Source organism: Bufo bufo, chromosome 2 (assembly GCF_905171765.1).
Source record: "Bufo bufo chromosome 2, aBufBuf1.1, whole genome shotgun sequence".
In the NCBI taxonomy this organism is placed as follows: Eukaryota; Metazoa; Chordata; class Amphibia; order Anura; family Bufonidae; genus Bufo; species Bufo bufo.
In genome coordinates, this window is record NC_053390.1 from 216809778 (window position 1) to 216824040 (window position 14263).

The 14263-nt window shown below is 45.7% G+C and overlaps 1 protein-coding gene across 2 annotated transcripts in view; it reads right to left on the reverse strand.

Moving 5' to 3' along the window:
* Positions 1 to 14263, reverse strand: part of MPHOSPH9 (M-phase phosphoprotein 9) — a 117024-nt gene that overhangs the window by 65188 nt on the left and 37573 nt on the right. For both annotated transcript variants that reach the window (XM_040416190.1, XM_040416189.1), the window contains one exon: positions 14051 to 14138. In XM_040416190.1, coding sequence (XP_040272124.1) covers positions 14051 to 14138 — 88 coding nt within the window. The remainder of the gene's footprint in view (positions 1 to 14050; positions 14139 to 14263) is intronic.

The window sequence follows — 14263 nt, forward strand, 5'->3', positions numbered from 1 at the left end:
AACTTTTTTAAAGTAAGCATATCGGCATGTAGGGCCGGTGAATGAAAAATAAAACTTTTCGTGTGAAAATCCTGACTCTAATGCAGAGAAAAGCTTCTTTTTTTATGGTAGTGAGATTTGAGGTGCACCATGGAAGAGGCTGCTCCATTGAGTGCACCATCCCTCTGTCAGTAACCCCACCAAGGGCCTCATTGTTTAGTCTGATTGACACTCTTCGGACTTCATTGCCTCATCACTCCTTTCTGGGAAATCTCGTGGGGAGCCATGAGGAATGGTAAACCAGGGAGTGTCAATCAAACTAGAAGGGGGAAGGGTGCGCTGGTCAGCATTACTTGCGGAGTGATGGTGCCCAAATGGAACAGCCTCTCCCATGGTGCACCCAAAACCTCATTACCAAAAAATTGTCTTCTGGATTAGAGGACCGGATTTTCAGAAACTGGTCTCTGCATGATAGTATTCCTACTTTAAAAATGATTTTGGCGGTGAAAGACTCCATTAAGTTGCTTAAAGGATAACCGCCATATTTTCACTCAAAATTAAATTTTCATATATGTTGTTACTGCTGTGGTGATAATCCATAATCGTTAATTATTGTGTTCACATCAAAGGCTGCCAACTGGAGATGGTGTAGCGGCATGACGTAGGACGTGCTGCGCCCCGCCTCCCTACCTCGCTCGGTAGCTCCATCGTCTGCGAGCCCTCCGTGCATCCCTGAAATGGTCGGGTGATATTGACCGTGCAGCTGTGTGGTCTCTCTCCGGCGTGCTCACCATCGGTTCCTGCTCACTGCTGTAAGCATCCCCTGCTCGGTGCCGTAAGCATTTCCTGGAGTCGGGTCCTGGCATTTGGTGGCGTTTGATGCCCCTGATGAGAGGAGCTTTTCCGGAGGTGTGTGGGGCCGGTCCGTATCTTCGGTTTACTTGGTCAGCTTGCCGGTGTGGTTTGTCTGTCTGCGGTGGTCCAGATACAGATGCAGGCATACACCTGGTCGTAGACGCTGCTCTCCCATGTCTGGTCTTCCGGGTGGCTTGTCTCAATCGGCAGTGGTCTGAGAACGAAGACGCTGTGTGGACTCGGTCTGTCTCTATCGGTGCTGGTGCGTGGTACAGGCGCATGGAGGAGGGGCTCTCTCGGCGGTGAGGCTGTTGGTGTCCAGGGCTGAGGGGCTCGCTTGGTGAGAGTGAGAGTGCTCCCAGCCCTGAAAATTGTGTCTTAATTGCCCCTGGTACCGGCCTGGCTGTGTATTTTACACGCTGATTTTTTTCTCTGCACTGCACTGGATGGTGAGGGGATGAAGATTGGATCCCTGTGAGAGAGGGAGAGACTTTCTTGCTTATCTGCTCCTGCCTGGGTGCGCTGGCACTGTCTTGAACTGCACTGAACTGCATTGTTGGAACTTTGCAGGTCTTCCTGGCAGTCTCCTTGCTGTCCCCCCGATGAAATCCGAGAGAAAGGGGCCGAAGACTGGTGAGAACCGCAGGGGTCACCCTGCCCTAGTGTTGGACTTGTGACTCCGTTGTCTCTGTTAACAAACCGTAAACATAACCCACGCACTAACAGAGATTAATGTGGATTAACTGGGTCTGAGTGTTGTGCTTTCATATTTGTTGTAATAATATCTAACATCTAACTCAGTTCCTCCTGTCCTTTTCTGTAACATGTGGCCTTCTAGTATGTTTTGTAAATGTGACTGCAGTTTCATGCCCTTGGTCTATTCTGCATTAATCTAACTTTTCTCAATGTAGATTTTGTGTCTGCTATGTAAACCCTTCCCCTGTGATTGGACAATTTGTAGTAACATATTTAGCCATAATGCCCCCCAAGTTTCGGAAATCGGGGGGGGGGGAGGGGGGCAAGATAAGTTACCCGAAAGGAAGCCCAGGTGGTAGCCCGCAGGCGCGATTAGATAAATTCTTGAGGTCACCAACGCCCAAAACCAGGGGGGGATCCCAAAAAGCGAGAATTCACTCTGAATCAGGAGGAAATAAGTCTACCTCTACAGAACTGGTCGCCATGGAGGCTAAGGAAATTGATAGGGAAGGCCTGGACACTGTTAATAAAAAATTAGCTGAAATCTTGGGGGCTGTGAATATGACTAACAGTACTGTATCACAACTAACAGTCACATTGGCTGCATTACAGGGGGATGTTACGATAATTAGGGATGAAATTACAAAATTAAGAGTAAAAGTTAAAGATTTGGAGTTGGAGACGATGGCTGTAAAAAAGGAGTTGGGTCTTACAAAAAAACATTTAGATGATGTTGATCAAGAGTGTCTAGGGATGAAAAACAAATTGATAGATCTGGAGGATAGATCGCGTAGGAACAATATAAGACTGGTGGGGTTCCCTGAGGGGGTGGAACAAGATAATCCAGCAGACTTTGTTCAAAAATAGCAGGTGCAAGCACTGGGATCGGATTATGATCTTTGCTCGTTCTGTGTAGAGCGTGCTCACAGAATCCCTCTGAGAAAGCCCCCCCCAGAGCTTTACTAGCCAGATTGGTCTGTTCCAAGGACCGTGATTGGGTACTTAAACGTAAAAGAGAACTCCTTAAAACTGCTTTCGATGGTAACGACATCCAAATATATCCTGTTTTTTGTTGTGAAACACAAAATAAAAAGGCGTTCTTTTTATGATGTTAAAAAAAGATTAATCTCTGCCCACATAAAGTACTCTATGTTGTACCCGGCTAAACTCAGGGTTGTCTTGCCAGAAAAAACAGAAGGGGCCAATGCTACAGAGTTTGTGGAGAAATGGTTGCACCAGTTATTCCATGAGAAGGGCCTATCTTCCCTGTACGCGGTTGAGCGGGCGCACAGAGTCCCTTCGCGGCCGCTCCCGCCGGGCAGGCCTCCTCGCCCCATACTGGCGAAGATTCTACACTTTAAAGATCGGGACACTATCCTACGCCAGTCAAGGGACAATGATGAGATGGTCCTGAATGGGGTCAGAGTGTCCATTTTTCCGGATTATTCCAATGAGGTGCAGCGGAGGAGGAGCAGATTTATAGATATAAAGAAAAGGCTCAGAGTGCTACAAGTTCCGTACGCCATGTTATTCCCGGCTAGATTGCGAGTGGTGGCATTGGGATCCACCAGATTTTTTGAGGACCCTGATGAAGCGACACAGTGGCTGGACGTCCACGAGCGGCAATTGAGAAGTGGGGCCTTGGACACTTGAAGGAAACAGTTTGCAGTTTGTGTTCACTTTATATGCATAGGATTGCACCCTAATGTCTCTTTAATGTTATACCAGTTATAAAGTGTATTGAGTGTTGCTACCGCATGGTAGATCCTGATGCAGGAGTAGGAAGTTGGGATAAGAAATGTATTTCCCAGTTGTGGAGAGGATTCTCTACCTGAGGGAGAGTGTTGGAATCAGAAATGATTTTTGTTCAGCATTGGGCATGGTGCTTACAGATTGCCCTGCGTTGGAGTTGGATGTTTGGGAGTGGGGGGTTGGGGTTACTGTTCAAAGTAGCCTGATCACTGGGGAGGGGGAGGGATGGGGGGGGGAGGGGGACGGGTCAGAGATGGGTGAGGGGCGTGAATTATGAGAGCGTGACATGCGTATGGGGTGTGAGATTCAAACATGCCGTAATCTTTCATCATGACACAGGTGATTAAAGTGTTGAGCTGGAATGTGAGGGGAATGGCTGATGCACGAAAACGACAATGTATATTTCAATATTTGGGTCGGTTTCAGCCAGCTATCTGCTGCCTGCAGGAAACGCATTTGTCCAATGATAATGTGCAGTGGCTGAACAAAAATTGGGTAGGTCATGTGGTACATGCAATCCATTCCTCTCACTCCAGGGGTGTAAGTGTGATTGTGCATAAAAGTATAAGGTATGAACATCTGAAGCAATGTGTGGATGCTGAGGGCAGGTATGTGTGTGTAGTGTGCAAGATTGATGGGATCCAGGTGGTGTTGGTGTCAGTGTATGTGCCTCCACCTTTTGCTTCCCCTTAAATAAGGGATATTATGACCTTTGTGGCGGACTTCCCTGGACTGCCGTGGCTGCTTGTGGGGGACTTCAATTGTACATTGAATGACTCCATGGATAGATGTCGGGTAGAAGGTGCCAGTGGATCACCGGGGAGTGTGGCTCTTAAGAATATTATGAGGGAAACTGGTTTACTTGATGCTTGGAGGCTGCGCAACCCGGATAAGCGGGTGTTTTCATGTAGATCTGCTACGCATCATTCATTATCACGCATAGATCTGGCTTTGGTTAATGATGTTATGCTGCCACTGATAAGAGATGTTATTTATCATCCTCGGTCGTTGTCTGACCATTCCTTGGTGCAGATTGATTTGTGCCTGGGCGTGCTTAGGCAGGGACCGAGGTTGTGGAAATGTAACCCGCATTGGCTGAATGTACTTGGTGATTTGTCTGAGATTACTCTAGAGGTCAGGGAGTACTTCTCTATTAATGGAGGGACGGCTTCAATACACGGAGTCTGGGATGCCATGAAAGCGTTTTTGAGAGGGGTACTGATCAAAGAAATTAGTAAGCATAAATCTAAATCCAGAGAGGCAGATGTTAAAGCTCATGTACAAGTAACAGAGGCTGAAAGGGAGTTTGGTAGAACCCCCACCATGGATAATAGTGAGGCGCTGGGGGTAGCTCAGGAACAGCTGAGGTGTCACCTACTACAGGCTGCAGAGAGGAAACGCAGTTTTTACCGCCAAAGATCTTTTGAGGAGGGAGAGAAAGTTGGGCATCTGCTCTCAGTGGTTTCTCAGGCACAGAGGGGTTCTTCTTGTATACAAGAGCTAATGGATGGTAATGGGAATAGTAGCCAGGATACAAAAGGGATATTAGATATTCTAAAAGGTTTTTATGTCTCTCTCTATGCTTCCAAGGCGTCTAGCTCGGAGGAGGCCTTGTCCGCCTTTCTGGCTGAGGCTCAGCTTTCAGTGTTATCAGAGGAGGATAGAGAGAGACTGGAAGAGCCGATCACGCTGGAGGAGTTAGAGGTAGCTCTTGGGGGGATGGCGAACGGTAAGGCGCCGGGGGCAGACGGCATACCAGTGGAGGTGTATAAAAAGTTGCAGGGGGTACTTCTTCCTGAATTACTTAAGGTTCTTGAACATTCTCTGGAGACGGGTTCGCTACCACATTCTATGCAGGAGGCTATCATAGTAGTTATTCCTAAGCCTGGGAAAGATCCCAAAGTTCCTGATTCCTATAGACCAATTTCGCTATTAACAGCAGATGTGAAGCTCCTGGCGAAGGTGTTGGCGAACAGGCTGTCCAGGGTAATACTAACTATAGTGCACCCGGATCAAACGGGCTTTATGCCTGGGAAATTGACTGCTATAAATATCAGTAGAGTATATGCTAGTCTGAATATTCCAGCTGATAATGGAGGAGATAGGGCCTTACTTGCGTTAGACGCCGCCAAGGCGTTCGACAGTGTTGAATGGAACTACCTATGGGAAACCTTGAGAGTCATGGGCTTTGGTGCTCGATTTATTCAGTGGGTGAAAGTGTTGTATTCAAGCCCAAAAGGCACGGATCAGAGCTATTGGGGGGCTGTCAGATAGCTTTTCTTTGACCAGAGGCACCAGACAGGGGTGCCCATTGTCACCCTTGTTGTTTGCTTTAGCAATTGAACCACTTGCAGCCCTTATCCGCCTGTCACCTCATATTGTGGGGTTTAGATATGGTGAGACGCAAAATAAAGTGGCAATGTATGCTGATGACACTATGTTATTTTTGGGTGACACTGGGGGCTCTTTGGATGCGGCCATGGCTTTAATAGATAGATTTGGTGGCTTCTCTGGGCTTCGGATAAATTGGCAGAAGTCTGCCTTGATGCCGGTAGACGGACAGGCACTCTCTGGTGTACAGGCAGATAGTTTGATACCCTGGGTGGGCAAGTTTAAATATTTGGGGCTATATATAACACCTAGACTGCTGGATTTTGAAGAACTTAATTTAACTCCTTTGCTAAATACTTTTAGGCTGAAGGCAAGGACATGGGGTAGACTCTTTTTGTCGGTGGTGGGCAGAGTGAATCTCTTAAAAATGGTAATGATGCCTCAGTTACTATACATATTGAATAATGCCCCTGTATGGATCCCAGTTGAGAGATTTAGGAAAATACATTCGATATTCAGAGATCTTATCTGGAAATATGGTCAAGCTAGGAGTAAGCTGGAGACGCTGCAATATCCCAAGTCTGAAGGTGGCTTGGCTGTCCCTAACACCTGGATTTATTTCTTAGCCTCTCAGTGTCAACATTTTAAGGGTTGGATGGAATTTCAGCTACCAGATGTGACGGGGAAGATACTGCAACACTGGTTGGGTAGTAGGGACCTTATGGGTATTCTGGAGGGTGCAGGGATGCATGGGGGAAGAGAGAAAGTATCGCTTATAGAGCTTATGAAAAAAGTGTGGACAAAGGTGAAATTGATCAGGGGTGTTGGTGGGGTAGGTGAGCTTTCCCCAATATGGAACAATAACTTGATGCCAGAGTTCATTTCTCTATCAGGAGTCCGAAATTGGGAATCCCATGGAGTAATGAGGATAGGTCAATTGATCGAGACTAATGTATTTAAATCATTTCAAGGCCTACAGCAGGAATTCAACATTCCTAAAGTGTGGTTCTATCAATACTTGCAACTGAGACACGCCTATGATGTCACGATGAGGAAGGGTTGCATTATTGCAAAAATGGATGTGGTCCATAAACTGGTTCTTCCAGCTGGAGGAAAGAGAGGTCTGATATCACAGGTGTATACTCTGCTTTTAGACAAATTTTTGATAGGATTCCCTCTTACAAGGATGAGGAAATGGGAAAAGGATCTGGGGGACATCCCTAAGGAACAGTGGGAAGATATATTGGAGGCAGTCCCGAGAGTGTCTGTAAGTGAACAGGGCAAGTTGTCACAACTGTTTATCATCCACAGAGTCTACAAAACTCCAGTGTTTTTACGGAAAATTGGGGTTAGAACTGATGACAATTGTCCAAAATGTATGGTGGAAGGTGCAGATCTGTTTCATATGCTTTGGTCTTGTCCAGTGCTAAGTAGTTTTTGGGATGAGGTGTTGACTTTGATTAATCGTAACCTGGAGTTGAGGGTGCAGAAGGACCCAAAGATCTGTGTGCTGGGATATGTGAAGGAGATTGGTGGGGGAGAGGCGGTCAAGGTGGCAGTTGGGAGACTATTGTATGTGGCCAGGAAGTTGATTGCTTTTAGGTGGATCCAGGGGAGTCCGCCAACAGTGGAGGAATTTGTGAGAAAGGTGCATGATATGTTGACTTTAGAGAGGGGAGTGTTTGTTAGGAGAGGATGTCCTCAGAAGTTTGAAAAGTTGTGGAATGAATGGTTGTCTCACACTCATGTCGTAATATAAAAAGGTCTTGAAAATTCATGCTCTGATCTGGGGGGGGGGGGGGGAGGTTGGTAGTTGGGGAGGGGGGGGGGGGTGGGGATTGTTGGGTTTTAACAGTCAAATAATCTTGTAACTGCTTTTTCTTTGTATTGGTATATTCATTTTGTACAATGACTGTGGGAGATGTATCAAATATCTGGATATGTGATAAGGTTTTATACAATTCTGTGTATATGAGACGTGGAGGGGGAAAATCACAGAAAAATTGTAGACGCAAACTGTATTGTAATATGCCAATTTTATTTGAATAATAAAAACGATTTGATTGAAAAAAAACTCAGGGTTGTCTATAACAGTTCTGTGCATTTGTTCGCTACATTTACAGAGGCTGCACAGTGGCTTGATTCGGCCGGTATGTAGCCTCTGTTGCAGTCTTATTCCTTATGGTGGCTATATTTATATGTACTGGCTATATGGTGGGCTGGAGTGAGGAGTGGGGTTGGAGTGGGAGTCGGGGTTGGCGAAGTGGAAGAGGTTGACGGGGATAATTTTCTCTGTGAGCCATGCGGAGGGTTGGGGTAGTGGGTATGGGTGGGGGGGGGGAATTAGGGAGTGGGAAGGGGGTTGGCTGCTGTCGCTGGGCCCAGGGGACCTCTCTCCCCCCCCTCTCCCCCCCCCCCCGCCAGTCTGCGCAATGTTTTGTTTCTTGATAGCCTATAATGACGCGTAGGGTTCTGTGTTGGAATGTGTGAGGGCTAGGGGATAGAATTAAAAAGACAGTGGTTTTTGATGTCATGGCACGGCATCTCCCAGCAATAGTGGCTTTATTGGAGACGCATGCAACAGTTGATAAGATCCCCCAATTAAGGAGGCGATGGGCGAAACTGGAATATCACTCGTACCTCTCTTCATACTCGAGAGGTGTGAGTGTTTTTATTCATCGTGGGATTGATTTTCATCCGTTGGATGTTAGGATGGATAGGGAGGGTCGATTTGTTTTCCTCCATGGTCGTTGGAGTGGACAGGAGACTATTTTAGCTTTTGTTTATGTGCCTCCCCCTTTCGCGTCTACTGTCCTATCTTTATTGACTACGTTTATTTGTTGTAAACCCCTGTGTCTGTTGTTATTGGTAGGTGATTTCAACTCGGTCCTAGACCCGAGATTGGATAGGGTATCTATCTCCTCTGAGCAGAAGCGGACTCGGTCTCCCCTGTGCAGTATAAGTCGGGAGCTTGCATGGGTCGATATTTGGCGCCATTTGTACAGAGAAAAAAAGAGCGTATTCATGCTTTAGTCAGACGTATAAGGCAATATCAAGAATTGATTTGGCGTTTGCAAATGTTATTAGTGAGCGGGATCTAATTAATGAGGAGATTCTCGAATTCTGGCAGCGGAATGAGGGCTCCACCCATATCCATTTTGTATGGGACACTTTGAAGGCCTATATCAGAGGCCTTTACTGTGGTCAAATAAAAAGACAACGAGTGGAGTTCCATAAGCAGGAAAACGCAATGAAGGAGACAGTTAAGAGGTTGCAGGGTGCTCTGACTAAATATGGTACGGATTCACTTCACACACAGCTGAAAGAAGCTAAATCAACAATATAGGACCTTTATGGTAAATAAGGCCCAACATAAACTTTTTTTCAAGGAAAGAGACGTTTCAGTGAGGAGGGGAAAACAGGTAAATTGTTAGCCGCATTAGGCCTCTTTCATACTTGCGTTGTCCGGATCCGTCGTGCACTCCATTTGCCGGAGGTGCCCGCCGGATCCGTAACACCCCAGGTGAACTGAAAGCATTTGAAGACGTCTTCAAAATGCGTTCAGTGTTACTATGGCACCCAGGACGCTATTAAAGTCCTGGCTGCCATAGTAGTAGTGGGGAGCGGGGGAGCAGTATACTTACTGTCCGTGCGGCTCCCGGGGCGCTCCAGAATGACGTCAGAGTGCCCCATGCGCATGGATGACGTGATCCATGCGCGTGGGGCGCCCTGACGTCACTCTGAAGCGTCCCGGGAGCCGCACAGACGGTAAGTATACTGCTCCCCCGCTCCCCACTACACTTTACCATGGCAAACAGGACTTTAGCGTCCTGGCAGCCATGGTAACCATTCAGAAAAAGCGAAACGTCGGATCCGGTAATGCGCCGAAACGACGTTTAGCTTAAGGCCGGATCCGGATTAATGCCTTTCAATGGGCATTAATTCCGGATCCGGCCTTGCGGCAAGTGTTCAGGATTTTTGACCGGAGCAAAAAGCGCAGCATGCTGCGGTATTTTCTCCGGCCAAAAAACATTCCGGTCCTGAACTGAAGACATCCTGATGCATCCTGAACGGATTTCTCTCCATTCAGAATGCATTGGGATAATCCTGATCAGGATTCTTCCGGCATAGAGCCCCGACGACGGAACTCTATGCCGGAACAGAACAACGCAAGTGTGAAAGAGCCCTTAGTTGCTAATCAAAGAGGCGGGACTAAAATTAGGTCTATTAGAAATACTCGGGGCCAGATAGTTAATGATCCAGATCAGACAGGAATTCGCCAAGTATTATTCTACTATATACAGATCTGAAATGGTATGTAGTTCCTCTACAATCAATGATTATTTTGGACCAATTAGAAATGCTTAATTACACTATACGACTGGCAGAATTGGAGGCCGCTCTCTTGTCGGTTAAATATAATTCCTCCCCTGGGGTGGATGGTTTGCCATTTGAAGTATATAGATATCATGCCAAGGTACTCCTCCCTATTTTGCTGCAGGTTCTAAACGAATCATATAGTTATGGCTCTCTTCCCCCATCTTTTAGGGATGCAATTATCACTTTAATAAAAAAAAAAAAGATAAGGATGGTAGCGAGGTCGGGTCATATCACTCCTTAATACAGACTCATCCCAATCAAACAGGGTTCATACCCGGGAGACAGATTCGGGCAAATTTGTATGGGGTGTATCTGAACCTGCAGGTAGGGGGCAGTCCGGACCACTCCATCCTGTCTTTGGATGCTGCCAAAGCGTTTGACAGGGTGGAGTGGTCCTTCTTGTGGCAGACCAAGGCCCATTTTCGACTGGGGACTACTTTTATTGCAATGACCCAATTGTTATATACTCAACCAATAGCCAGAGTTAATATTGATGGGGTTAACTCCTCCATTACCGAGTTAACACGCGGTACGAGACAGGAGTGTCCCCTCTCCCCCCTTTTATTTGCGCTATTTATGGAGCCGTTGGCCTGTAGGATTCGTTTGAACAGTCAGATTCGGGGGTTCGGGGTAGCGGGAGAGAGTGATAAAATTAGGCTTTATGCAGACGATGTCATACTATTTTTGGACGAGGGCTGGAAAGCTGTCCCGTATGTTATGCAGGTGATAGAGTAGTTCAGTCAACTGTCGGGTTATTTAATCAATTGGGCTAAGTCCTCACTCCTCCCGCTAAATCTAAATGCCCCCAAAGGTGGCTCCCGGGTCCGGATATGGTCTTTGGATGATTCTCTGGACTACCTGGGGATAAAGATTGGTCTCCCTATAAGTAGATTTTATGATTTAAATCTTTCTCCGGTAATAGACAAAGTGAAGGGGAAAATTAGAGCCTGGCAAAAATTGTCAATATCGCAATCTGATCGACTGGCACTAGTGAAAATGATCATACTACCCTTGGTTTTGTACCCGATCTGTGCCTCCCCCATTTGGATAGAGGATGTTTTTTTCTATAGATTAGAAACCTTCATAAATGATCTAATTTGGGGGAGGAAGAGGGTCCGTATAAAGCAGAGGTATCTATGAGTCAGAAGCGGGACTATCACTTCCTTTTTTTCAAGGTTATTTTTTTTCTGCGCAGCTACAAAGATGTTGTAATTTTAGAGAGAATGCACTAGGGCAGTGTCTTTCCAGCGTAATAGGTAGGTCACTTGAGAATATTTTCATTCACTTGGAAACAGGACAGTTTGGAGTTTTGGACACTAGTTGTTTAATCCCGAGGACTCTACAGAGGGTTTGGGATAAATTGAAAATGATTTTGCAGGTTCCATACGTTTTTTTATTTCACCCCGTTGTGGGAGAATCTGAGTTTATTTGAATTTCTGAAAATAACAGATCACACCTATTGGAGTTGTAGGGGTATTACCAGAGTGGCACATTTGTTTGTTGCAGATCGGTTTAAAGCCCTAGGGGACTTTAATTTCACAAACATCACCTTTTTAGATCGATTTATGTACGCACGCTTAAAACACGCATACGAAGCTACATCCAATAAAAAATACATGATTACTCAACAACATTCATTTTTTGATTATTGCTTTGTTCACTCAGGGAAAAGGATTAAAATGGCACAGATTTTTTCGAAAATGCGAGATTCACTGTCCACGGTTATTTCTTTCAAAAGTATACATGAATGGGAGCAGGAATTGAGATCTCCCCCTCTTCACTGGCCACAGATCTTTAAAAATATTAAAAAGGTAGTATCTGCAACCAGTTATAGACTGATTCAGTTTAAAGAGGACCTTTCACCGATTATTACACTATGAACTAACTATACAGACATGTAGAGCGGCGCCCGGGGATCTCACTGCACTTACTATTATCCCCAGGCGCCGCTCCGTTCTCCTGCTATGCCCTCCGGTATCTCCGCTCACTAAGGTATGGTAGGCGGAGTCTGCCCTTGTTCTTCAGTAGCGCTGGACAATCGCATTGCAGAGCTCACAGCCTGGGAGAAAATAACCTCCCAGGCTGTGAGCTCTGCGCTGCGATTGGCCAGCGCTAGAGCAGAACAAGGGCAGACTCCGCCTACCATAACTTAGTGACTGGAATCTCCGCCTACTATAACTTAGTGAGCGGAGATACCGGAGGGCATAATGGGAGAACGGAGAGGCGCCCGGGGATAATAAGAAGTGCAGTGAGATCCCCGGGCGCCGCTCTACATGTCTGTATAGTTAGTTCATAGTGTAATAATCGGTGAAAGGTCCTCTTTAAGATTTTGCACAGGTTATACTATACACCGCAAATGCAGGCTAAGTTTGTTAAGAACAAGAAAGGAAAAAATAAATAAATAAAAAGAGGGTTTAGGTGGGATTAAATGCATTAGGTTAGAGTCTACAGAGCTGGATTTAATGCTATTGTTTGTGACGATGTAAGAATTATATTAATATCCTTTTTATATGGTTCTAAGTTTTTTTCCGCTCTGTCTAAAAGTTTTGTAATTATCTTTGAAGAAAAAAAAAATAATAATAATAAAAAAAAATAATTGTGTTCACATACCACTTGTTTAATAAGATTCCGTCCATAGCAACCGCTCCTCACAAGACTTATTTCTGACTATCTTCTCAAGATGGCCGCCGATGCCCTTACCCTGAGGCTAAGACCTCCCTCCCTAACTACCCAGAATAAATTTGGCTCATCTTGGGAACGCGCAGCCTCACCCCAACCAATCGGCTTTCTCCAGACCTAAACACGCCCTCTTCCTCCTGAGTAGTTGATTCTAATCGTGAATTTTTATCGCAAATATTCTAATCGCGAATATCGGCACTATCCCGGTCCGACGGGAGCGCGCACGCATCGTTCGGGACTGCCCACTACTACGTCCTCCGTTTTCTGTATATAGAAGATAGGAGACCGAGGACACCTAGCAATGCTGTTTAGCTGCACCACCTGCCTGGGGGAGGAAAGAACATGCTGCAATTACTAGGTAATTCAATACCTATACAAAAGTATTAATTAGGGAACTAAGGTAAACTTAGTCAGACCAATCCAATTACATAAAAAAAAAAAAAAAGACAGTTACCCTTTAACACAGAACTCGCACAGCGCTACTGTTCTCTCCATATCAGTGTCGGCCACATAGTCATGTCCCTGGTTGGCGGCTGCATAGAATGGCATCACCTACCCGTTCTATAGGTTGCGCACCCCTGATCTACACCAATTCCCTAGGCCATGTGACGTCACGTTCATCGGTCACATGGCCTAGGTATAGCTCATCCCCATTGAAGTGAAAGGGGCTGAGCTGCGATACCAAGCACAGCCGCTGTATAATATATGGCGCTGTGCTTGGTGAGCTAAGAGAAGGCTGCGACACTACAGCGAGCACCAACGCCTTCTCAAGCAGCTGATCGACTGATCAAATACTGATGACCTATCCAGAGGATGGATCATCCACAAAAAGTCTAAGAAAACCCCTTTAATGGAACTAGAGAGGAAGAACCCTTGCTTATGTTAATGCTAGTGATGAAGGAGCTTTCAGCTTTTCCCTGGTAGCAATTTTAGAGGATCTGGTTCTTGTATTTTGTGTTTAAATTTCTTAAGTGCGCATCGAGAAAATGGCAACTGGACGCCTGCCAATTTGAATGACTTGAAGTATGGCTTCAGTATTAACCAATTATGAGTGTTATTTGGATGTGTGTTAACCAATTATGATGATACTTTGAGAAGTTACACCCTTCACACCCTGTTGGAAGGTGTATAAATAAAGGGGCTTGACCCACCTATGGTGGGAATCTTGCCGAGTTCTACACCTGTCTGCTGAACTGTTATTCCTCCGTCGCGACGTCACTCACCTGCAACACGTGGCTCCATCCCCTACGTGACTGACCATTGTGTTAATTTACTATTAACCATATATTGTAGTAAATGTTGGTGCAAGCCACTAAATAGTTGTCACTGCTGTATGAACCATCACACAGCACATTCCTGGTTAATTATGAATACTTACCCCTTGTATTTCAAGTTCACTATTTCTGTTCTCAAATACATGGATTCGTTTACTTGCTTCTGTTAAAGCTGCTTCCATCTGGGCACATCTAGATAAAGAATAAAGCTCAGTGGATGAGTTCAGGGGTAATTTATACAAAGGAATTGGACATACTGACTATACTTGCCTTCTTGGAATTTGCATTCATACCCTGAGAGTTTCATACTATTGCAC